The sequence below is a fragment of the Neoarius graeffei genome, chromosome 5, assembly GCF_027579695.1.
Source record: "Neoarius graeffei isolate fNeoGra1 chromosome 5, fNeoGra1.pri, whole genome shotgun sequence".
NCBI lineage: Eukaryota > Metazoa > Chordata > Actinopteri > Siluriformes > Ariidae > Neoarius > Neoarius graeffei.
In genome coordinates, this window is record NC_083573.1 from 66,548,327 (window position 1) to 66,575,321 (window position 26,995).

At 39.2% G+C, this 26,995-nt stretch overlaps 1 protein-coding gene across 1 annotated transcript; it reads right to left on the reverse strand.

Annotated features, from left to right (window-relative positions):
• Window positions 1-259: 259 nt before the first annotated feature.
• On the reverse strand, window positions 260-26,047 carry cenpw (centromere protein W). The gene is made up of 3 exons (XM_060920657.1): window positions 25,878-26,047; window positions 3,194-3,307; window positions 260-759 (listed from the first exon to the last, which is right to left on the reverse strand). The coding sequence occupies exons 1-3, from the start codon at window positions 25,962-25,964 to the stop codon at window positions 733-735; spliced, it is 228 nt and encodes a 75-aa protein (XP_060776640.1). The 5' UTR covers window positions 25,965-26,047; the 3' UTR covers window positions 260-732.
• Window positions 26,048-26,995: the final 948 nt, after the last annotated feature.

A 26,995-nucleotide genomic window follows, 5' to 3' on the forward strand; every position in this document is an offset into this window, starting at 1 on the left:
CATAATTAGAGTTTAAATGAAAACAGTCTTAGAAGTTTGATATTGTGTCAACAGAGATGATATCTGCATTTCCTTTCATGCTAAAAAAAAGTTTCTTGCTAAAATCCTGCTTTGAGGATTGGTGCTGAGATAATACTTCTACTGTTGCCTATGGTTATTGGCCAGTGTTTTTTTTTTGTTTGTTTTTGTTTTATTCATATGCACAAAGAAAAAGGGAGGAAGTGACAAAGGGAAAGTCAGGGTAACATATTACATGCAATTTAAGTGGCACAAATTGTTTATTAACGCATTAAGTACTCATAAAAATCCAAAATACAGACCACAAAACATTTGTGGCTATGGATATTCAGGGCTGTTACCATCAGTCACAGGCTAAATGTTTATACACAAGCTATTTCCCAACACCACTCGAAAGCAAAAGGTCAACAGTAATGGAGCAGAAAAGTGAACAGATATCCAAAGGGAATTAATCTGAGGGGGAGTGTTTGCACATTATCTTGCAGGTTGCACATTTTAGGATTACACACTGAAAAAGTCAAATTAAAAAAAAAGGGGGAAAGAGGGTCCAAAGGTAAAGATGAGCAAATGGCAAGCATATGTTGACTCATGGCATGACTCATGTATCCTGGCCCCAGTGAGAGGTTGAGTCTGGAGTGCACTGGATACCTGGGCTCTCTCAGACTGTGGGCTCTGTGTAGCTTCAGGCTCACAGAAGAAGCAATATGTTCCACCTCATCCCCGTGTGCTCTTCAACAATTTCTTGAAGACAAACAGAAAAACAAAAGAGACATAACAGCATAATAAAATCAAACTGCTCATTCCTCATCTTTCACAAACCAGTCTTCCAGTTATGCTTCTCATTTGTTCAGATTTGTGCTGTTATTTTCCATTTATTACATCTGTGTGACATGAGCAAACTACCCAAGACATGTAATTTCTAACATATTTGGTTGTGACAGGTTGTAATGAGTCTGCTCTTTAGCACAGCAACCAGACCATTATTCACACCATTCCAGCTCATGCATGGATAGCACTCAACTCTGCATTGAATTACATCTAAATCAAATAAGCTTCTCTACATCAGAAAAATAAATGCATCATGCTGACTTAAAGTTGGCTGAATGGGTGTTTAACACTTCTTTGACACCAACAGAGCTAAAGTAACATCCACAACAGAGGAAGTTCTTTTTGTAAATAAAAATTCTACAATTTTTTTGTAGAGGTTTTTCTTCTTCTTCTTGTTTGAGATTAAAGATTCTGCCACTCTAGCCCCCAGAAACACTGGAAAATAACTCTAGAGATAGAAATATCAGCACTTTCAGCACCCTGAATTGTGGTTCTGACAGTTAATCAACTTCAAGTCACTTGAGAGATGTGTGCGGGACTGTTTTTAATCTTGCTGGCAGTGTTATTTGCTTAAATCTGACCATGACATTTTCTAACAAATTTAAACTGGCAATTTTTACTAAGGACCACTACATGCTCAGTTTAATGTCTGTGATCCTTATTTAAGCTCCATACCTGACAACTCACTTGTGCCCGCATGAAAGTAAAACCTTCTGCTTGTGCGATCAGGCTTTAGGAGGCACAATAAAATCTGAACAGTGTACCTCCTGTTCATATCTGTATCCATCTAGAACACATTACCTATTCAATTCATGCAATGTATTTGATTATATACCAAATATGTATTCTGCTCCTGTAGTGATCAAGAAAAGGTCATGCTTCCCTAAACTGATGTGTCAGACATGTGGGTTTACTTTTGTATGTGTTCCCATTTATAAGTATGCAACTCTGCACTAATACCTGCCTCCTACAATGCAATGTTCAAACTTCAACACCCCATGACCAGGCATAAATTGTCAGGTTCTAGATTAGTCAAACTGAAAGTTCCATAGGTGTACGTCTACATACAATTATCAGCGTTTCTTCTTACACATGAGTAAGAAATACTGAAAAAGATATAAAAGGTAAAACATTAATAAACATTTGATGAAGTCCATTTATAGGAGTCTAACTGCCTAGACTTACATTTATGAGTCATCTAAAGTCCAGAAATGAGTGGTACTTGTAACAGGAAATAAAGGTTGGGTTCTTCTCAATCTAGGCAGAGCCTTACCATTCAGTACTGACTATAATGACTCAGACTAATACTTATTGAGTCCATAAGCATTTGGACAATAGACCTGAAATTAGATTACATTACATGGCATTTAGCAGACGCTCTTGTCCAAAGCAATGTACAACAAGTCCAAAAGTCTGAATCAATCAATCAAGGTCTGATTGAAGTGTAGAATTTTCAGTTTTAATTCAAGGGGTTTAACAAAAATAAATAAATAAAAATTTGCACCATTTTTTTTTTTTTACATATAGTCCCCCTCTCTGTTTTCACAGGCTCAAAAATAATTGGACAAATGAACAATTCTAAATATAAGTATTATTTTTAATATTTTGATGCAAATGCTTTGCAGTCAATGACTACCTGAAGTCTGGGTTCTTATTGGGTGGGAGCAAGCCGTCAGGTATGAAGCTCATACGATGAAGAAAGGCCACATTCATTGACGAGAGAAAGACGACATTCATTCATTTTCAGTAAATGCTTTATCCTTGTCAGTCACACTGTAGTTTAAATGACTAATTTATTTATATGTTGGTGAAGATCAACAACGTTAATTAGAAAATTATTGCCAGCAAAAGGGGGGAGGAGGGAAAAAAAAACCTGTAGGAGTGGACAAAATTGGTCAGAACGCCTTTGCAAGTGGACAGGATTTGCGGGAAACAGTCTCATACACACTTCTGACACATACTGCTGTACAGATCAGTGAAGCAGCCCTGGGTGACATCTGTTAGCAATGCAGACTGACTGAATTATTATGCATGTGAAACTTAATCCAGCTGATCAGTGTTTTAAGGCCTAACACCCACCCAACACATTCTTAAATAAGCACTAGACCGCTGAAGTTAAACAATTTTGTAAATGGTTACATCCCATTAAAAAAAGAATAACAAATCAATTATAGATCATTAGCAAAGGAGCAAAAGCAATAAACATTGAATCAATAGAACTAGAGTAGAGACTGGTGAATATATGATGTGATATAATACAAGATCAGAAATAATGAAGCTTTTCCCCACATTTAGTAGCACATCTTTCATTCGGAAACAGAATTATTAACAAGACTAGCCTAGATACCTTTGCAACAGCTTTGACATGGTGAACTTTGATAGTAGCCGTTTTCTCCTCAAAGGCCTTGATTCTGGACTCTTCTGCCAGTCGACGCAAGACAAGCAGCAGATTCAGTTGGACCTGATTACACAACACAAACAACCCAACAATTACTCATCTCTGACAATATGATAACATTTTATGCAGGAGTCATCCAAAAACAGCTTATGCATGATAAATGGTAATAACTTCAATGGATATTTTATTTTATCATACCAAAAGGAGTTACACATTGAAATTCATCTTCAAATTGTTTTAAATCACATAGAAACACTATAAGATTACTCTAAACTAGTAATGGCCAAAAAACACAGTGTGGGCTGTTGTATCGTTTTTCATCACTTCTTATAAATCACATCTTGCTTCACACTTTGGTCATGCAAGCATTTTTAAGAAAACTTCTGTAGAACAAAAAAAAACAGAACAATACAAACAAAAGAAATGGATGAATTGAGCCAGTTTAATGGAGCGCTTTTGACCATAGTTTTTATACCATGAATTGTGTGGTATGTCCATCAGGACCAGGGGTCAGTAGATGGTAAGTGGCGCTTTTCCTCCTGAAATGTAGTCAAAACTTTATTTAACCCCAGCTTTACAGTTGGTCATTGACTGGGGAAAAAAAAAATCTCAACAATGGATTACTACTGCAGATCCTGTTCAGCATGATTTTACCTTCATGGCTATGAATCAAGCACCTTATCAATGCACCCCATGTTTGTGCATACGCCATCACTGTAGAGTGGCTCAGCCTGGAACATGGCCTTACTGCCACTGAAATCTTGCTTCATGATCTGAAGCAGGCCTAACAAGGAAGAAATACCAAAAATAAACTTCCAAGTTTATTTTTATATGTGCACAATACCTCCTAATCCCTGACCAGCAGCTACAGAAAGTATTTGGCTGAGGTTACTGCCAGCAAAGGTCTCACGAGCCACTAGTCAAGATAAATTTTACATTAAATCACGGACAACTTAAACCCTACGTTCAAACAACAATAAAGTCTCTATATACGACAGATATTTGAGAGATATTTATTATATAGACAAGTGTTTGACTGGGAAATATGCCACTCGTATTTTCCAAACGAACTACATCCGGGATATTGAGGAAAATATTTTCCAATATCCTCACTTGTGAGGATATTGATGAATTGTTTTGATAAATTTACATACTTTCTTTGTGAATGTGTCTATATCATAAAAAGAAAAATCACACATTAGCTTGAAGTTATGAAGTTTATTGTCTTCTGTTGAAAAACTTGTATTTTTCATACGAAATACATCCCGGACCCGAGTAACATTTCTCAATATCTTCATTCTGATGACGTCACTCCCAATGTTTTCCCGCTGACTTGATGCATGTTGTCAAAATGGCGAACCAGTTCAAAATTAAAATTCTTTTGATTAACTTCCATATATTTTTTGTGGCTGTGTCTATATAATTAAAAAAATTATATCTATCTATCCATCTATCTATATATAATAAAAAGAATATTATACATACATTATAGTAAATGTATATTATACATCACACACAGTACCAGTCAAAAGTTTAGACTCACCTTCTGATGCAATGTTTTTTTTCTTTATTTTTATTAATTATAAGTCACTTCATGTCAACGTTATGATGGACTGTCATTTCTTTTTCCTTAGCTGAGCAGTTCTTGACATAATATGAATTACTAAAGTTGTGGAACAGGGCTATTTGCTGTATTTTTATTATTTACTCTTTGATGGTCTCAAACACATTAAGAAGGCAAGAAATGCCACTAATTAACAAGTATTTTAACAATTTTGTTTAGTACATAATTCCAAATATGTTCCATGTGTTATTTCCTAGTTTTGACGCCCAAGTTTATATTAAAAGGGACATATGAAAAACTCACTCTTTCAGGGTTTGTGCACATGTATTTGGGTATCTGGAGTGCCTACCATCCCACAAACTATGAAACAAGTGTCAGTTTCTTTTGAGCTGCCTATCTCAGAAAACATGGGCTTCAACAAGCCATTCAGATTTGGCCCCCTTTTCTATGTCACAAGTGGAGCTCATTAGACTTATGCCATACCCCCTCATCGGAGTATCTCTACTCATGGCTTGAGAACCGCCATTGTGAATGAATACTCATGAGAAAAGTGCTACCTGACTGGCCAGCAGAAGAAGGGGTGGGGTGAACAGTGACTCATTATCATTTAAAGGAACAGACACTCTAATTGGTCATTTTGAACAGCGCTGTCTAAACAGGGTGAGAAGGGAGCTGTGGTGCTTTATCCTTGTGGTATGTTGACCAAACCATGTCACAGACATTTCAGGGAACTGTGTCAACCTGTGGAAAAGGGGTATGATAAATATGTTAACCTTTAAAATAGTATAAAATAATAGTAAACCATATTTAAGGATAATTCTTTAAACTGCACTTTAGCACATAGCATAAAGAAGGTTGCAATTTTACTTTTACAAAAAAAGTCTTAGTAAGCATGAGCAGCTTTTTCCCAATTCATAACGTTAGATTCTAACTCTAACCAATTCTAATGCATGTGTATTTGATAAATGGTTCCAGTGACGCAAAAGCACGGAGAGGACGTGTGCGCGCATAAATGCATCATATGATCTCGATGAAATTTAAGGAACAGGTATTTAAGGGATTAGGCTTCTCTCTGCACATGGATTTTAGAAGGTAGGATTGACGTGCATTAGTGATGGGCACAGCAGTTAAACTTGAAACAAAATGTTTATTTCACTGATTGAATGTAATTGAATTTGATTCAGTTGTTTAATAGGAAAAGTAAAGCTTAACTAGGGAGAGAGTGCAGTTAAGAAAAAGTACAAGAAAAGAACCTATTTCACTCAAAATTGAGATTAAAACTGAAATATAGCTAGTCACACTTGCCACACACACAGTAACTCAGTAATTCAAGCCAGTCGCATATCCCTGTGCCTCTTATGACATAAGGCAATGCAAAAACACGGGTCCTATGTACCATCTTCTGTTCTTCCGACCACATATTCTCTTCTGTTCTTTCTCTCTGTCATGTGTGCACGCACATAAATGTATATATGAAGTAAGTGGCTGGCATCTAAACCACATGCAGAAAAATTTCCAAACACAGCTAATGATTTCATTGTGCACATACATGATGACCATTTGGATGCAATTTAAATCTATTAATACCTCATTTTCATAATTGTAGGTCATCTTTGGGGCGTCTGAACATTTTTCCAACAGCTGCTCTTAAGAAATGCTGTTGGGAGAATGAAAACTGAGAAGCTAACTTGCACTGTGCCAAAGGCTTTGCCAAAACATAACGACTCACCCTGACTGATTAAAGTCAAGACCACTCTCTTCACCGCCTCGCACAAACACAAGAAATATGTGGAAACATCAGAGAGGAAAGGGTGCAGAAAAATATGTGAGCAACATAGCTACAGATTAGAAGAGTAATGGTCCCATTGTTAGCAATTTTATCTATAAGAAAAAAATGAAAATGATTAAAGGAATGGAACTAAATTATATTCATTAGTGATGCTGAATGAATCAGAAAAAACCCTTTTATAGATCTATTTTTTCAATTATCTAAATCAGCCAATTATGTGGCAGCAGTGCAATGGATAAAATCATACAGTTATGGGTCACAACAACCATTAGAATGGAGGAAAAAACATGTGATCTTGGTGATTTTGACTGTGGCATGATTGTTGGTGCCAAATGTGCTGGTTTGAGTATTTCTATAACTGTGGATCTCCTTGGATTTTCACGCATAACAGTCCCTAGAGTTGGTGCAATAAAGAAAAAAAAACCCCAAAAAAACTCCACCAGTGAGCAGCAGTTCTGCAGATAGAAATGCCTTGTTCAGGAAAGCGATCAATGGAGAATGGCCATACTGACTGGAGCTGGCAGAAAGGCTCGAGTAACTCAACCACTCTGTACAATTGTGGTGAGCAGAAAAGCCTCTCACAATGCACAACATATTGAAGCTTCAGATGGGTGCGCTCCAACAGAAGACCATGTCAGGATCCACTTCTGTTAGACAGGAACAGAAAGTTGAGGCTGCAAAGGACACAGGCCCACCTAATCTGGACAGATTGAAGACGGGAATAATGTAGCCTGGTCTGATGAATCTTGATTTCTGCTGAGGCACATAGATGGTAGGGTCAGAATTTGGAACCAACAGGATGAATCCATGGACCCAATCTGACTTGTGTTAACAGTCCAGGCTGGTGGTGGAGGTGGTGTAATGGTATAGGGAATGTTTTCTTGGCATACTCTGGGTCTGTTAATATCAGTCAATCATCACTTGAATGCCACAGCCTTTCTGAGTATTGTTGCAGATCATGTGCAACTCTTTATGGCCACAGTTTACCCATTTTCTTATGACTACTTCCAGCACGCTGATGTGCCATATCACAATGCAAAAATCATCTGGTTTCATGAACATCACAACGAGTTCAATAGTCTTCGGTGACCTTCCCAGTCACCAGATCTGAATCAAACAGAATCTCAAAGAAATGTTTCCAACATCTTGTGGAATCCATGCCACGAAGAATTTGAGGCTGTTTTGAGAGCAAAGGGAGGCCCTATCCAGTTTTTCTATAGTGTTCCTAATAAAATGCTCAATGAGTAAGTTTTACTGAACTTAGTTTCACTGGGAAGGGGTCCCGAGTTTGCAGACAAATATAGAGGAAAAAGTAAAAAAAAAAAAATCACACACACACACACACACACACACACACACACACACACTTTCACAGCTTCCCAGAAGGACGAAACTAATTATTTTCAAGTTCAATCAACCATCAAATGGTCCAGAGTCCATTTCATCTCAACATCAGAACAAAAGATGATGTAAAGCCACCGCCCCAACCTTAACACGCACTTATAACCTGGAGCAATGAAAATGGCTCGCCAAATTCACAGCAAGGCACAAAAAGCTAGAAAGTGCATTTGTTGGAACATCCTTACCATGAATCATTTCACAAAATGGCTCATGAATGAATCTTATTACATGAGTAACTTGATAATTCACAGTTCAATGTATCAATTGCACGCAAGGCATTTTGCCTAAATATTTTTACAAATTTAATAATAAATGAAGATCCACAATTCTAAAACACCTGCACAAAACATTTTTTGTATCACGTCTTCAATTTTATCTTCAGTGCGAACTACTATGTGCATATTTTTTCATGTAATACAACTCTTATGTATCATGATACCTTTCATATGACAATAATTTATCATGATATGGACATTGTATTGTCATACTGCTCAGTCTGACCCAGAAAGCCAACTCAGACTCCTGGTATGGCTTTAAGGATCACATTGTCAGTTAGGTCCAGTCACATCAGTGTAGAAGGTAATAATGGTCTTATTAAGAATGGCATTTAAAAAAAAAAAAAAAAAAAAAAAAAAACACAGATGAAACCAGATATTCATTCATAGTATGATGAAAAAAAAAATGAGTCTATAATTCATTTTCCCCCTTCATTCTTTCTTTGAGTTTAAAGGCTGGATTAGACCCCTGTAAAGCAGCACTTCTTTCAGGCAGGTTTTTACATCTCAGGAGGGTCTCCACCTCCAGTCTCAATAAAGTATGACCAGCTGCAATAGCTTTTTAATTAGGAGCCATTAGTGCATGGACAGTGTGCGCGTGCACGCTCTCACACACACACTTTTAAGGAAACTGGCGAAAACAATATGGTGTTGTTCAGTACTTTCCTAGTAATTAGCTAGCCAGATGTAGCTTTTAATCATCATTACTGATTTGTTTTAATCTCTAATCTGTACTGCATGTACTACATTATCATAAAATGGCCTGCACATGTTGATTTTAAGATCTGTTCACCCAGTACAGATCTACGGTAAAAACAAATCTGTAATGATTACATTTAAACGGACCACACCATGAGCATAAACTTGTGTATTAAAATAAAAGGATTAAAAATAAATACTGAGGCATGAAAATAGCACAAAGCCTCAACAATTATCTCATCTCATCTTCTCTAGCCACTTTATCCTGTTCTACAGGGTCGCAGGCAAGCTGGAGCCCATCCCAGCTGACTACGGGCGAAAGGCGGGGTACACCCTGGACAAGTCACCAGGTCATCACAGGGCTGACACAGACAACCATTCACATTCACACCTACGGTCAATTTAGGCCCTGTCCACACGGCAACGGATTCAGGTGAATCTGATAAAATTGTTTATCGTTTCGGCCTGGCGTCCACACGGCACCGGCGTTTTGGGTGCCCCATAACGATATTTTTTGAGAACGGGTTCCAGAGTGGAAAAATCTGGCAACGGCGCCGTTGCGAAGTCGTCTGGATGAGTCGAACGGATTTGTTTACGATGACGTCACAACCACATGACTAGAACAAGCAGCACTCTCGCTGTTTTGTATGAACCACTGCATTGCATTCACTTTTGTATACAGCTTTTCTTTTAAATAAACAAGTAACTGAACCATTTCTTTAATTTCTTTTTTTATTGGATAAGACTGCTTTTCAAAATGTTCACACACAATATAAAAAGTTATATAAATTATATAAAAATGCTTTTCAAAATGTTCACACACAATAAGAAAATTAAGTTATATAAAACTATGCACACTAATAAAACTAATTTGTACACACAGAAGGCACGATTTCCTCGCGTAGTCGCAGCCATCTTCTTCTTGTTGTGTGTTTGTTCCTGACAGTGCTTCACACCGGGTAGAAGAAGGGGTTTATGCGCATGTGTCGTCTACTTCTATTGTTCTGGTGTCTCCGATGGGACCGTCTTACAGCGCCCCTAGAGGTGTGGCATGTGTATTGCATCGTTTTCAGCAAGCGTTGCGTTGCCATATGTACCTGATATTTTACTGATCCGTTGCCCATGTGGACACGATATTTTTTTAAATAAAATCTCATTGCCGTTATCGTGTGGATGTAGCCTTAGAGTCACCAGTTAACCTAACCTGCATGTCTTTGGACTGTGGGGGAAACCGGAGCACCCGGAGGAAACCCACGCGGACACGGGGAGAACATGCAAACTCCGCACAGAAAGGCCCTCGCCGGCCACGGGGCTCGAGCCCGGACCTTCTTGCTGTGAGGCGACAGCGCTAACCACTACACCACCGTGCCGCCCCCTCAACAATTATATATCCATTATTATAACACAACAGGCCTTCAACTGAAAGTATGTGATTGCCAAGAGGTCTCCGAGACATTTAAAAACTACTTCTATTTATAACTAGATATCAACAGTGTTTATCTTTACTTCATCTGTTTAGCTCCCCTGCCTTTAAGCTTGGTGCCACTGTTAGTGTCAATACATGAGAGAAAGTGTTCATTCTGAGAGGTCACTGATACACATTCATTTAGTTTTATACAACAGAAAGGATGGGGTCATTTCATTTTCTTTCTATTAGTATGTGGAACCACAGGCAGATAAAGTATGGCCTGTTCTCAAATATTAACCATTTAGTCTCGAACTTATACAGAAACTAATATATATTTAAGCACTGTCTAAAAGCAGAGCTTCTGATGAGTGTATGAGCAAAATATGTGCAAGTCCACAAAATCAACCTGAATAGAATATTATTATAACATATGAATCATCGAATTGTGTACTGTGGTGTATTTCGTGTCAATAAATTGCTGCATTGTCTTGTGACCGTGATACCAATAATGAAATATGCATCACAGTTACGAATACATATTTATTCCTTTCTTTGACACTGCATGTCATACGCCAGAACCAACACCACAGCATTTATTATGGTGTGACTCTGCTGGATGCCTGGTGGACAGCAGTGAACCAGCGCTTTCACTATACATTATTACTACATGGTTACGATCAAATATCAAACTTAATACATCAAACAGTCGTCTGGTTATATCGGTCATATCCACACGCACACAGTGCCATTAGGACTAATTGCCATGCACCTGTTCCTGATTAGAGTGCAACCACAGTGTATACATATGAAGACTCTTAGTAACACACAGACTTTGCAAAGTAAACACACTGTACCCTGTGTCTGATGTTACCAAGCTTTGTGTTTTGTATCACTTTTCTGGTTTTGACCCCGTTTGTGTTTTTGGACGGTGAGGATTGTATTACCTCCGATATCCTGTCTTTGCCTCAGGTCAACCACTGCCTGTTCTTCAACTATGCCTTAGTCTCCATTTTGGATATGTTTGCTAGCATGCTTTCAATAAAACTATCTGTCTACTCCCCTTACATGACAGAAATTGTCAACTGTCCAAGCTCATGGACAAATAAAACTGTTAACTAGTTTTATATGACAGTGTCGTGAACATTTTCCATAAAATGTGTTAGTAAATAATCCCAGGTTATTTTTAAAAAGCAAATCAAAACTAAGCACTGGATAAAAATTCATCTATCTTACGTAAATAAGATACACTGGACAACGAAATTTGTGAAATATGTTGCCTTGCACTTATGATCGGGTTTCCTGTGGTGGTACACAGCCGTCGTTCATATGTACATATGAACATTATACAGTCGCAAAAAACAGGCTTTTTTCTAGAAAAATTTAGTATGAGGGCGCTCACCATGGCGAGGGAGCGAAGCGACCGGGGGGGGGGTGTGGGGTGTGTGCCGGTTGTCCGTCCCCCCCCTCCGCCGTGCGAAGCCTTTGAAAAATTGAGGCTACAATGGGACATTCTGAGGCTATCTGAGAGGGAAATTGTAGCAAATTGTTTGTCAACATTGAAAAAGAAAAGTAATCTTCTGCCCCGGACGGTCTTTGGCTTTCTTCCGTTTCGTGCTGCTGGATGACATCTTTAAATGCCCAAGTGTCAACAAAAACAACTCGCGAACTACTTCTGTCAAAAGCTCCTGCACCAGTGGGTGAAAGGTCATTCAGTCTCGAGAAATCTCGCTCTACAAGTCAGCTGACCTTGTATGTAACCCATATCAAATCTCGCGAGAGCAGCCGCGACAAGTAAACAACTAAAACAACATGGCGCCTCAGTCTGGAAAACGCCAATTCAGATTGTTTTTGCACCGTCTGGCGGTGTATCTACTATGATTGGAATATTTTTGGAGTAATTATAACGTATTTGATGATCAGACACATTGTCACGTGGTGTTGCTGGGATGTTTTCACGGAGAAAAGATCATTTTAAGAAAGATTGCATGTTGTGCAGTAGCATATAAATGCATGGCCTAAGCGTGACTTGGGGTTCAATCGGCATTTCGGTAAGGGGGCGCAGCGCCCCTGTTCCCCGGTTTAGACGAAAGCCTGGCAAAAACCATCAAAAATCAGGTCGATGCATTACCATAGTCTCTTCAGTATGGTGCTCCGCTATAACCACTTAACATAGAACCTTGCAGCCTGGTTAATAACTTGTAATTCAGAGTGAACAATTCTAAAGAAATGCTGAACCATAGATCTCATCTCATCTCATCTCTAGCCGCTTTATCCTGTTCTACAGGGTCACAGGCAAGCTGGAGCCTATCCCAGCTGACTACGGGTGAAAGGCGGGGTACACCCTGAACAAGTCACCAGGTCATCACAGGGCTGACACATAGACACAGACAACCATTCACATTCACACCTACAGTCAATTTAGGGCCCGTCCACACGAGTACGCGGCCTCACCCAATACACTGTTGTTTTGAAAAAAAGCTCTGTAAACACGGCCTCGTTTCCAGAAATATCTGCGTCCACACGGATTCACTGGAAACGACCCAAAACGCTGTAGTACATATCCCAGGCCTTTATGTGGTGCTGTGACACCGCCACACCAATACACTAAAACCAGAAGAGAAGCCATGGAGCATGGTCACGCGCTGTTTACAAACAAGCTCATAACACGAGAAGAGGACGATCATGGCCAGCGCAACTCTGAGAGGAAGAGGAGAGTCTTTTGTGTGGACCGACAATGAAGTGGAACTTCTACTTCATGTCACATTGGACGTTTCTGCAGTACGAGCACAAGCCTGTAGTCCGCCATTGTTGTTATGACGCGTCTAGCAGCGGCTGAGGTTAAAGGTTAGAGAGGTGGGGCTTATACATCATCGTTTCTGAAAAAATCCGCATTCGCCGTCCAGACGACTCCGGGGCTATCCGGTGTTTTAGGATTTTCCCATTCCGGTTTCACACCTCGAAAAAGCCAAGTCCGTCTGGACGCGAGGCCGAAACGATAAAGTATTTATGCGGATTTGACAAAAACATACTCGTGTGGACAGGCCCTTAGAGTCACCAGTTAACCTAACCTGCATGTCTTTGGACTGTGGGGGAAACCAGAGCACCCGGAGGAAACCCACGCAGACACGGGGAGAACATGCAAACTCCACACAGAAAGGCCCTCGCCGGCCACGGGGCTCAAACCCAGACCTTCTTGCTGTGAGGCGATAGCACTAACCACTACACCACCGTGCCGCCCCTGAACCACAGATTGCTCAGTGAATTACCTCTGTAGATGTTGTAGCATTTTATAGCATAACCGGGGGGGGGATACACAGAAAATGTTGTTTATGTGAGTGTGATAAGGTAGTGATTTTGAGGACTTCTTTGTGAACAGATTTAGGATGCCTTCACACTGGTCTTGTACTTTGCCCCCCTCCCAACTAATGAAAAAAAAAAAATTATATATATATATAGGCAGTTCCTCATTTCTGAGATTCATATTCCTTCAGATAACTTATGACAATGCCTCTGGTGACTGGCAAGTCCAATTTTTGCATGAAACATTCTCCCACACAGTCTGCACTGGATCTCAAGAGAGAAGAGGTTGAAGAAAGCATTTGTAAGAAATGCCATTGGTATGAATTTGATTAAGGTGGATCACAACTTGCCGGGGAGTGACCCACACACTTGATTCCATGCCATCCTCTGCGGCCCATGTGGTATGGGACATGCAAGTTCAGGTCACAAAACTGCAGTGGACTGCTGCTTTTCATCACGCCTTCCTAGCCAGTCAATCTGGCATAGCCCTCCTCCACTGGTACAACTGCTTGTTCCACCATTGTGGTCTTGAAAGGGGGTTGGTTGCATTTGGTCTGGGTCCTCATCTTTGACCATACCGCCAAGGGTGGCCCTATCAGGAGTACAAGACTCCTGATGGCATTGCTCGCAGAGTCACTCGACCGCTCAAGCCCTCCACCACGACAAGGAGCAACCATCAGAGGGAACACCCTCCAACTATATAGAGAACATTCAACCCGTACTGGTTTATCAAAATAGGCCAATTGTTTTGTTTTTGCTATACACTGAAGACATTTGGGTTTGAGATAAAAATGATAATAATAGCCTTTCCAGACTTGTACCACAGTTATTCCAGTTGCTGTCCCCCCCCCTTAGCACGCATGTTTTTGATCATGAACACATCCTTTCTTTCTTCACACTTTGGCTTTTCCATCACTTTGGTTGAGGTTAATCCTGATTACAGAACTTTTGTGGCTCATTACTGTATTTCTTTACAAATTCAATTCTGGCCTTCTAATACTTACTGCTGATGAGTGGTTTAGGCCAAAAAAAAAAAGTGTGTGTTTCCGGTTACGTAGATTTCAAAACTAGGGTAGGTAGGCAGGCATTTTTTTTTTTTTGAATTTTTTTTTCAAGATGGCTGCCATAACCTATATTTAGACAGGAATAATTTCACAAAATATAATGAATTTCTTTGCAGGTCACCTGAGTTACCACCTTCTGATGAATCTGATGCAGCATGATGTAAATGTAAATATTTCATTGAAATGGATTAATATATTTTTAATTGAATTTCTTGGGATACCTTTTCCCAACTATACAACAAAAACATGTTCAGATACCCATTTTGAGAGCATAGGAAATCATGCTCCTTTTTAAATCTCTTGAAATTTACAGATATTTAATACATATGCTATATTTAAAAACAAGAAAATTCGAGATATAGTGGGGCAAAAAAGTATTGTCAGTCACCAATTGTGCAAGTTCTCCCACTTAAAAAGATAAGAGAGGCCTGTAATTTTCATCATAGGTACACTTCAACTATGAGAGACAGAATGGGGGGAAAGAATCCAGGAAATCACATTGTAGGATTTTTAATGAATTAATTGGTAAATTCCTCGGTAAAATAAGTATTTGGTCACCTACAAACAAGCAAGATTTCTGGCTCTCACAGACCTGTAACAACTTCTTTAAGAGGCTCCTCTGTCCTCCACTCGTTACCTGTATTAATGGCACCTGTTTGAACTCGTTATCAGTATAAAAAGACACCTGTCCACAACCTCAAACAGTCACACTCCAAACTCCACTATGGCCAAGACCAAAGAGCTGTCAAAGGACACCAGAAACAAAATTGTAGACCTGCACCAGGCTGGGAAGACTGAATCTGCAATAGGTAAGCAGCTTGGTGTGAAGAAATCAACTATGGGAGCAATTATTAGAAAATGGAAGACATACAAGACCACTGATAATCTCCCTCGATCTGGGGCTCCACGCAAGATCTCACCCCGTGGGGCCAAAATGATCACAAGAACGGTGAGCAAAAATCCCAGAACCACACGGGGGGACCTAGTGAATGACCTGCAGAGAACTGGGACCAAAGTAACAAAGGCTACCATCAGTAACACACTACGCCGCCAGGGACTCAAATCCTACAGTGCCAGACGTGTCCCCCTGCTTAAGCCAGTACATGTCCAGGCCCGTCTGAAATTTGCTAGAGAGCATTTGGATGATCCAGAAGAGGACTGGGAGAATGTCATATGGTCAGATGAAACCAAAATAGAACTTTTTGATAAAAACTCAACTTGTCGTGTTTGGAGGAGAAAGAATGCTGAGTTGCATCCAAAGAACACCATACCTACTGTAAAGCATGGGGGTGGAAACATCATGCTTTGGGGCTGTTTTTCTGCAAAGGGACCAGGACGACTGATCCGTGTAAAGGAAAGAATGAATGGGGCCATGTATCGTGAGATTTTGAGTGAAAACCTCCTTCCATCAGCAAGGGCATTGAAGATGAAACGTGGCTGGGTCTTTCAGCATGACAATGATCCCAAACACACCGCCCGGGCAACGAAGGAGTGGCTTCGTAAGAAGCATTTCAAGGTCCTGGAGTGGCCTAGCCAGTCTCCAGATCTCAACCCCATAGAAAATCTTTGGAGGGAGTTGAAAGTCCATGTTGCCCAGCGACAGCCCCAAAACATCACTGCTCTAGAGGAGATCTGCATGGAGGAATGGGCCAAAATACCAGCAACAGTGTGTGAAAACCTTGTGAAAACTTACAGAAAACGTTTGACCTCTGTCATTACCAACAAAGGGTATATAACAAAGCATTGAGATGAACTTTTGTTATTGACCAAATACTTATTTTCCACCATAATTTGCAAATAAATTCTTTAAAAATCAGACAGTGATTTTCTGGATTTTTTCTTCTCATTTTGTGTCTCATAGTTGAGGTATACCTATGATGAAAATTACAGGCCTCTCTCATCTTTTTAAGTGGGAGAACTTGCACAATTGGTGACTGACTAAATACTTTTTTGCCCCACTGTAGCTTTTGGAATATGGTCTGAGTGGCTATATTCAAAGTATCAAATGTTCATTTATAAATTAATAAAATGAGGTTTAAATTTGAAAAATTAGTCAACACATTTGGAAGTAGAAAAGAAACTATGCCTAAGTATATTTAGATTTAATTTATTTAACTCTTAACAAATTACACAAAATTGATTCACAGAATAGTGTATATATACACACACGTAGGAATCCACTTTTGATAGCAACATGATAAATACTTTTACATACAGTTTTGCTATGAAACTAGGACAATATTTGGAAATTTGATCTTTTGGCCATATATTTATAATTATTGTCATGTTCATAATTTATTGATTCAATGCACCTCCTTTCTGATATTGCACCATTTAAAAAAAGGTGTCTACGAATTCACCTACATTTTGTCTACGAATTTCTATCTACGAATTCACTGTCTACGAATTCACCAATCCCCTTTTTATAATTGTACAGATATATTTGATATATATTTAAGGTAATGTAATGCTTTTAATGTTCATGCACTTTTTAAAATGTGATTTTACAAATACAAATTTATGTTTATAATTTCAGGGCTCTTCTTTAATTTATTAAATATTTGTGGGTTGGGGGATCTAGGGGATAGCTTCATGGCTAATCCCTTGCTAGATCATGCTAGAAAATCGTTTTGACTTGGACACATGTTCAGCGATTTTCAGATTTATCTACATGCATCTACTGGTCTTCTTCGGTGGAAACTCACGTCCTCTCGCCATGAGAATCTGAAAAGCGTCGATAGTCTTCGCTGTAGCTTCGTTGGCAGCCGTTTCCAAAGGGTTGTCCACTGGGATACAAGTATACTTTAACTTTTTTACGCCAAAATTGGCCACAAGGTCACCAATTATAAGACCAGGATCCACATCAAAATATTTCGTTGACGAGTTTATGTCCGGATCTGTGGAGGCCTTGCTTTGAAAGATTTCCCCTTTACTGTGTTCACTATGGTAGTGGTAAAAAATGTCTCGCACAGTCAACAGTTTTGAAAATGATGTCAATGCCTTAATGCCGCCAATGTGTTTACAAGGATCAATTTCAATCGCCACGACCACATGTGAGAACATGGCAGCCGCCATTTTCCCAGTGAGTGACAAAAACTTCCGGTTCACGCGGTTGGGTTATATGTAAAAGTCGCGACTGGGAAAAAAACGAAAAAAAAAGTTTAGGGTCGGGCGGGTAACCGGAAACACACATTTTTTTGGGGGCCTTATGTATTGTGGTATGGCCTCAATATTTCTGATCTTGAAGGCTTCTTCAAATCATGGATTGTGATCCCTTCATCCCTGCCCTGTGGAGGATGTTGGTGATGACACTGACACTTGTTTTTTCTTCACAGCTCTTACAATGTTTGTCATCAGCTGCTATTGTGTTCTTGGCTGACCTGTTTGGTTCCAAGTACAGCAGTGGTTTCTTCCTTTTTCAAGACATTCCAAATTGTTGTACTGGCTATTCCCAATGCTTGTGCAATGGCTCTGATGTTCAGTCTTTTTCCAGATATAAAATGGATTGCTTTTCTCTCATAAGCAACTGTTTGCTTTGGTTTATACTTTTTAACAACAAATGCAGTCTTCACAGGTGAAACCCAGGGCTCCAACAAAGAGTAGACATTCAAAGCTACTAATTGTTTAAACAAACAGTGTACACCTTGGCAACAAGAAACACCCGTCAGTCACATGTTCCAATATTTTTGATGTGAGAGTTCAAACTAAAGGTACCACATTAACACATCTAGATGTAAATATTAGGAAATGAAAGAAGAAATTCTGATCTTCTATCTCATCTTTTGATCTAAAAGACAAATGTCTTTAGTGTAGAGCAAAAACAAAAGAATTGGCCTTGCCATTCCAATACTTTCAGAGGTGACTATGTGCATTCAAGCTTCAGTGCTTGTACAATTAACACTGGGCATACACTGAGATAAAACTGCATAAACAAATATCAAGCCAAATAACAAGAATCTGTGTAAAAGTTTTTCAAAAATCAAGTAACTTCCAATACATCTATTACTTGTATGCCTATTGGTTGAACCTGCATTAAAACCAGCTTTTCAAAGTTAAATTTCAGTGAGATGTTGATGCTGCTTAGCAATAACTGACAGTCAATAAAAAGACTAGCAAAAATTTCACAAATTACAGTCATCAGTGTGGGCTTGGTTTCATTCCTCTGGGTGATTATGTTTTGAAGTTGTGTTTGTTTCACTGCTTAGTCACCTAATGTTTGAAGTGTATGACATTTTAATTACATATAGTTCTGTGCTTAGTCCTTATTTTAGAAAACAGCATTTCTTTTCATGCAAAATGATAAAGAAGATTGTGAAAATATTCTGTCTAAAATGAGGAGCTTTTGTACAGCTACTGATGGTATTGCATTGGAAATCTCAATTTAAAGCAAATAATCAGTTTGTTAATCACAACCCACAGATACTTGATCAGACTGAGATCTGGGGAATCTGAAAGCCAAATCAACACCTTGAACTGTTTGTCATGCTCCTCAAACCATTCCTGAACAAATTTTGTAGTCTGGCAGGGCCTCCACATGATGTAAAAGAAAATTTGATTCATCAGACCAGGCCACCTTCTTCCACCAGTCCAGTTCTGATGCTCACATGCGCACTGTAAGCACAGTCAATGGTGGACAAGCATGACCAGAGCATTAGCATGACAGGTGTGCAGCTACACAGCAAGCTGCAATGTACTGAGTGTTCTGACACCTTTCTGTCATAGCCAACATTTTGATCAAACTTCATCAACTTCTGCTACAGTAGCTCTTCTGTAGGACTGGATCGGGTGTGCTAGCTTTCTCTCCCCATGTGCATCAACGAGCCTTCGGCTCTCACAACCCTGTAGCCAGTTGTCCTTCCTTGGACTAATTTTAGTAGGTACAAAGCACCTCTGCATACCAGGAACACCCCACAGGACCTGCCATTTTGGAGATGTCACCTGGTCATCACAATTTGGTCCTTTTTTTTTTTTTTAAATAGAAGAAACCTTTGTCACATGCACACTTCAAGCATGGTGAAATTCATCCTCTACATTTAACCCATCTGAAGCAGTGAGCACACGCACACACACCCAGAGCAGTGAGCAGCCATACTACAGCGCCCAGGGAGCAGTCAGGGGTTAGGTACCTTGCTCAAGGGCACTTCAGCCCAAGGCCACCCCATGTTAAAGTGCATGTCACGGGTAAATTCAGGAGCAAGATCAATGTAATTCTCCTATTTTATATTAAACTTTGGTCAAATATCTGTCACATTTTGCATTTTGTGCAATTTTTTTACCTTGCGCAATACCAGAATTCTTCCACCTCTGAAAAAACTTGCCATTTGGATTTCCCGGCAAACATTGATTTTCGTGATGTCACGTGCGGGACGCCTCCTTCTGAATCCTACATCAGCGCTGGTATATTTATGAGAAAACTACTGTATTATTTACATCCCCGGTGTTGTCGCCGTTGTTTTCACTACTTGAATCATCATCAAATCCAAACAGATGAAGCCCCAATTCTGACATCTCATGATATTCTTCATCCAAAGGTGAAGGAACATTGCGCTCAGGTGACAATTCCATATTTCAATGCAAAATAGCTAGCTGCTAAACTTGCTCTACACAGGCTGTGCACTGAAACCGTGCAAGCTCTCGCAGACTGCTGGCGTTTCCGCAGGTAATGTCACGAATCTGGCTCCAGACTCCCTTGGGATTTTTCCAGACGCGTTTTTTTTTTTTTCTGCTGTAGACAGATGGCCTTGTGCAAAATTACCCTTCTGGATGAGTGTGTAAAGGGACATACAACCCCGATTCCAAAAAAGTTGGGACAAAGTACAAATTGTAAATAAAAACGGAATGCAGTGATGTGGAAGTTTCAAAATTCCATATTTTATTCAGAATAGAACATAGATGACATATCAAATGTTTAAACTGAGAAAATGTATCATTTAAAGAGAAAAATTAGGTGATTTTAAATTTCATGACAACAACACATCTCAAAAAAGTTGGGACAAGGCCATGTTTACCACTGTGAGACATCCCCTTTTCTCTTTACAACAGTCTGTAAACGTCTGGGGACTGAGGAGACAAGTTGCTCAAGTTTAGGGATAGGAATGTTAACCCATTCTTGTCTAATGTAGGATTCTAGTTGCTCAACTGTCTTAGGTCTTTTTTGTCGTATCTTCCGTTTTACGATGCGCCAAATGTTTTCTATGGGTGAAAGATCTGGACTGCAGGCTGGCCAATTCAGTACCCGGACCCTTCTTCTACGCAGCCATGATGCTGTAATTGATGCAGTATGTGGTTTGGCATTGTCATGTTGGAAAATGCAAGGTCTTCCCTGAAAGAGACGTCGTCTGGATGGGAGCATATGTTGCTCTAGAACTTGGATATACCTTTCAGCATTGATGGTGTCTTTCCAGATGTGTAAGCTGCCCATGCCACATGCACTAATGCAGGGCTTTTCAAAGTGTGGGGCGCGCCCCCCTTGGGGGGCGCAACGTGAGAGACAAAATGGATCGGTTTTTAGTACCTAAAGCTACAGGGAGTGAGGAGACAAAGTCTGGGCCAAGCAAAAAAACAGTGCCTCCAGGATGTTGCGATTTGCAACTTCAGCGCAAATTCAACCAATCCCCGCGAATTCAGGGCGGTGTTGCAATTATATCCAATCACCGCAACTTTCCCGCAAATTTGACCAATCGTTGGCGTCGTCTTGAGGTGACGTAGACAAACTACCTTCCGCCTTACTTCCGTGTGTTCAAGAGAAGCAGCATGCGCGTCGTGTTGCCAGATTGGACGATTTCAAGTGCATTTTGGCGGGTTTTGAACATATTTTGGACTGGAAAACGTCAGCAGTATCTGGCAACACTGAAAGTGTGTTATGTTTACAGTGAAGGACTGTGTGCACTTTATTTTTTTTTTACTTAATACAAGAAGTTAATGGATGCCAACATTTTTGCCAAAATGGTATTTTATTTTCCATTGTTTAGGCAGCTTCAGCATCATACTGTGAGATTCTGTTCAAATTGTTTTTTTCTTCTATGAAGCCTGAGCCATTTATTTTATTAGTTTATAATTATTGTTTAATTTAGTCTTCAGGAGAGACTGCCTGCACACAGCTGAGGCATTTATATTATATTTTAAGGTGACTTCATGTTGTGCTGTGAGGTTCTCTGCACTTTAACTTTTGAACCAACAGGTGCATTTGGATAAGTAAAGCCTATTTTTCTGCATTTTTGTAGTCCTGGTAATCTTTTATATTGGTAAAGTTGTTTATAGGACCATTTCTCTTTGTTTTTTTAATCAATAGTTTTTCAGTAATAACTTAATATTTAACATATCACTCAATTTTAATCACAAAAAGAGAAAATTGCAACAATTTCTCGCAACTTTCACTTCCTCCCGCAATGTAATCGCAACAAAAACCTAAAAAACACCGCAACTTTCATCGCAATTTTTTTGGAAAACCCCCGCAACATCAGACATTTTAGCCCACAACAATCACAAAAAAGGCCCGCGGAATCCTGGGGGACTGGAAAAAGAAGGAAGTATGACCACGATTATTTAAAGTTTGGATTTTCATGGACTGGATCTGAAGATGCTCCACTGCCACAGTGTGTTGTCTGCCAAGAGATGCTAGCTAACGATGCTATGGGATGTTTAAAGTGTGTAAAACAAGATGTTTTAAATGTGAAAAAGAAAAAAAATAATGTGTACAACAACCATTTTTTTAAAAATACGAATGGAACATTAAGTATAGCAACAACAAAAATTGTAAGGGGGGGGCGCTGTTGTTTATTTGCTCTCCGAGGGGGGGCTGACTCTCCCACACTTTGAAAACCCCTGCACTAATGCAACCCCATACCATCAGAGATGCAGGCTTCTGAACTGAGTGCTGATAACTTGGGTTGTCCTTCTCCTCTTTAGTCCGAATGACACGGCATCCCTAATTTCCATAAAGAACTCCAAATTTTGATTCGTCTGACCACAGAACAGTTTTCCACAGTCCATTTTAAATGAGCCTTGGCCCAGAGAAGACGTCTGCGCTTCTGGATCATGTTTAGATATGGCTTCTTCTTTGAACTATAGAGTTTTAGCTGGCAACGGCGGATGACACGGTGAATTGTGTTCACAGATAATGTTCTCTGGAAATATTCCTGAGCCCATTTTGTGACTTCCAATACAGAAGCATGCCTGTATGTGATGCAGTGCCATCTAAGGGCCCAAAGATCACGGGCAACCAGTATGGTTTTCCGGCCTTGACCCTTACACACAGAGATTCTTCCAGATTCCCTGAATCTTTTGATGATATTATGCACTGTAGATGATATGTTCAAACTCTTTGCAATTTTACACTGTAGGACTCCTTTCTGATATTGCTCCACTATTTGTTGGAGCAGAATTAGGGGGATTGGTGATCCTCTTCCCATCTTTACTTCTGAGAGCCGCTGCCACTCCAAGATGCTCTTTTTATACCCAGTCATGTTAATGACCCATGGTTTTCCCCAAAGCATTTTAGTGTGTCGGGCCCGATACGCTTGCTCTGCCTGCCGACACGCTTAGTTGCTTTAGTTAAAATCCGATATGCTTAGATTTATACCGATACGTTAAATTTCCTACCCACAAGTAACTAGATACATAGGAGAGCAAATAACAGATCCATTTACATACTGATTGATGTGTTAAACAAGCGGTCTTTTTTTTCCAATGTTTGTGTTGATTCTGTCAAAGTAATATGTCCGCATGGTATGATGTAAACAAACTAATCTGTTGGCTGTCAAGATCACGAGTTAAAACCGTCCAATAAAAACATCGAAAGAAAATGTCAGACATCCCGGAATTTTCCGATTTATTATAAGCGATCTCATTGGCTGCCGATGTTGTCCCCCACCAGACGGACAAAGCCGACTGATTTTAATAAGCTAGGAGAAGACTCGCCGGACAAATTAATCCACATCAGCATGGATGACAGCGAGATGGACTATGAGAGGGTTGCCCAACATTGAGCCAAGCAACAGCCAAGGAGAATTAATCTGCTTTAAAGGAGTAGAAAACTTAATTCATTAGTTTGGATTTGCAGAAAGATTATGTACTTATAAACACTCTCATGAAGTGAAGTTGTCCAAATGTGTCAAATATAGCATAATTTCAAATAATCATAAGCAGTTTTGGCAGTGTGATGTCACTGGGATCCATTTAACAAAAGAAGGCTCTGGATTATTCTTTTGTTAAAGGCTCACAGTGACATCACGCTGCCAAATACACTTATCATTATTATTCGCAATTATGCTACATTTGACACTTATAAACAAATTCCCTTCATGAAATGTTTAAAAGTACATAATCTTTCTGCAAACTTAAACTGTAGAAATTAAGTTTTCTTTTCCTTTAAATATATATGTTTTAATCTTAATCTAGTCCATTTAATAAAGTGCCAAAATTTAAACTTTATAATATGCAGTTGCTTTTCTTTTCAGTGCATCTTAGGTCTACATATATTATGGTAATTGCATCCGAAACATTCTAAATCATTACAGTTATAGTAATACAGCAACTTATTTTAAGGTGGCAGTTCTTAGGTTCAGATCCCTTTGTGATCAACAGGAGGTCATGATGATCAATTCTCTTCATTGGATTGCATAAACTGGAGCAAACCACTGTTCATATTTTCATGCACATTTTTGTTACAACACTACTTGATCATAGATAATTAAGGGATCCCAGTAGATTTTCAATCTATCATATACCTCAGTAATCTATAACAAAAAACAGTTTAACTTACATGTTAAACTTTAAGGTGAAATTTCAAATGTGTATACATTAATACTATTTAGGTCAGAAATCATTGAAACACTGGTAAAATCTATCCTATAATCATGTATCTAAAACCTCTCAGAGACCCTGAAAATGCACCTGAGAGCATCTATTTTCAAAAAAATTTTCAAACCCCCCCCAGTTTCGCTTCGCGCCTTTGGCGCTTGCTTTCACACCATTGGCACTCAATTTTCTGTGTATCATCATGCCAGAATTTAGGGCTTTAATTTTTTTCTGGGGAAAACACTGTGACCTATTTCCAATTGACCTAATGAGTTGCAATTTGGTCCTCCAGCTGTTCCTTTTTTGTACCTTTAGCTTTTCCAGCCTCTTATTGCCCCTGTCCCAACTTTTTTGAGATGTGTTGCTGTCATGAAATTTCAAATGAGCCAATATTTGGCATGAAATTTCAAAATGTCTCACTTTCGACATTTGTTATGTTGTCTATGTTCTATTGTGAATACAATATCAGTTTCTGAGATTTGTAAAATTATTGTATTCCGTTTTTATTTACAATTTGTACTTTGTCCCAACATTTTTGGAATCGGGGTTGTACTTTCATATAAAAAAAAAACCGAAATTGGTCCAGAATATGCACTTTAACCTAACTGCATGTCTTTGGACTGTGGAGGAAACTGGAGCACCCAGAGGAAACCCACACAGACACGGGGAGAACATGCAAACTCCACACAGAAAGGCCCTTGTTGGCTGCTGGGCTCGAACCCAGAACATTCTTGCTGTGAGGTGACAGTGCTAACCACTACACCACCGTGTTAGCACTTGTCGACTTAGTATCTATCTGCTTGCCCATTTTTCCTGCTTCCAACACATCAGCTTCAAGAACTGATTGTTCACTTGCTGTCTAATATATCCCACCCCTCATCAGGCGCCACTGTAATGAAATACAGTATTATAGATAGATAAATAGATACATAGAGATTATATACAGTAGACGAGTATGTTTAGTAAAATTTTCTCCATTAGAAAAAATAACAACATGGACACCTATTCACAAAGCTGACTTAATGAATTGCACTCTTAAGTTCATTAGTATGTTATTACAGCTCTGATTTATACACCAGCAATCCTGAATTTACTTTACTACGGTTGGTTATCTTTCTTTACATTTGATAAAAATACAGCCGGTCCACTCCGAGGAAAAACCGACAGTTTGTATTTAAATGCTTTTCCGTGTAATATCATGCAACACGAGTTTAATACGAAGGTAAATTTATAAACTAATTCATGAAACTCAATGCGTACATGTAAACAAGTTTAATCGCTATTTAACTAACTAATGTTAGCCGAGCTGTTTTTTTGTTGCCGCCCAAAACTTACCATCAAATCTGCGTTTTTTCCAATACGTATGTCCGATTTCTTTTTCATTTGAGATTTTAAGATTGCTCTGGGTGCTTTCTTCAACATGACTGACCTGATAAACACACACTCATAAAAAGCTAAAAACAAATTATCACTGTTTTAAACCTGCGCGCGCTTCGTCGCATAATGATGACGCAAAGGAAGCCTGGCCAATGGACAAATCCCAATCGCCTCTTCATAAATATGAAGTTCACTCTGTATGGCGTTTAAATAAAGTATTTTACAGTCTCTGTAGCACATAAAGAGAGTCAGGAGCCATATGCGTAGATACAGACAGTTTCAGAGTCAAATGGTTCATTCTGATGCTTGAATGTTAGATACACTGACAAAACGGGAAACGGTCCGGATGATATTACCATAGATTTACATAGAAGACTAGATGCCTCGTCCCCGTTGCCCGTCAACGAAGTCGAACGTCCGCACATGGCGGCCATCTTACCTCAGACAGCTGGCTTACCCATTACATTGTGTTGGTAGCGATATGTACTTTTCAGATGACCGTAACTTCCTCAAATTTCAATCGATATTCAAACGGTTTGGTTTGTTATATAAAAAAAAACAAACGGAAGTATGTATTTATGATATTAATGATGAATAATCATTTTATGTTTTTTAAAAAAATACATGCTGAAATTCCTATGCTGTGAGAAGCCTAACACTGCATACTTATGGATAACTGCGGCCTTAGGACAAATAACCATACAATTTATTTCCAATTTTTAGTGAAAATATTTTTACATGTGATAGGGCCGTTGGGGAAGCTAAAAAATAAATAGCTTACTCACTTCTGAAACTTCAGAAATACTTCATCCACCTCAAAAACCTAATGCACTCACATCATAGCATAATAACAAATGTAAACTCACATCATAGCATAATAACAAATGTAAACTCACATCATAGCATAATAACAAATGCACTGCCCGAGTAAGTAATAGTATAAAACAGTGACAGCGACTCACGGTAGTTTGTGACAAAAAAAAGCCCAGCTGCTCATATCAGGAACTGTATTGGACATTATTTCACTAAGTAAATAACGCTACCGATTATCCTTAAAAAAATGATGTATTATCTTA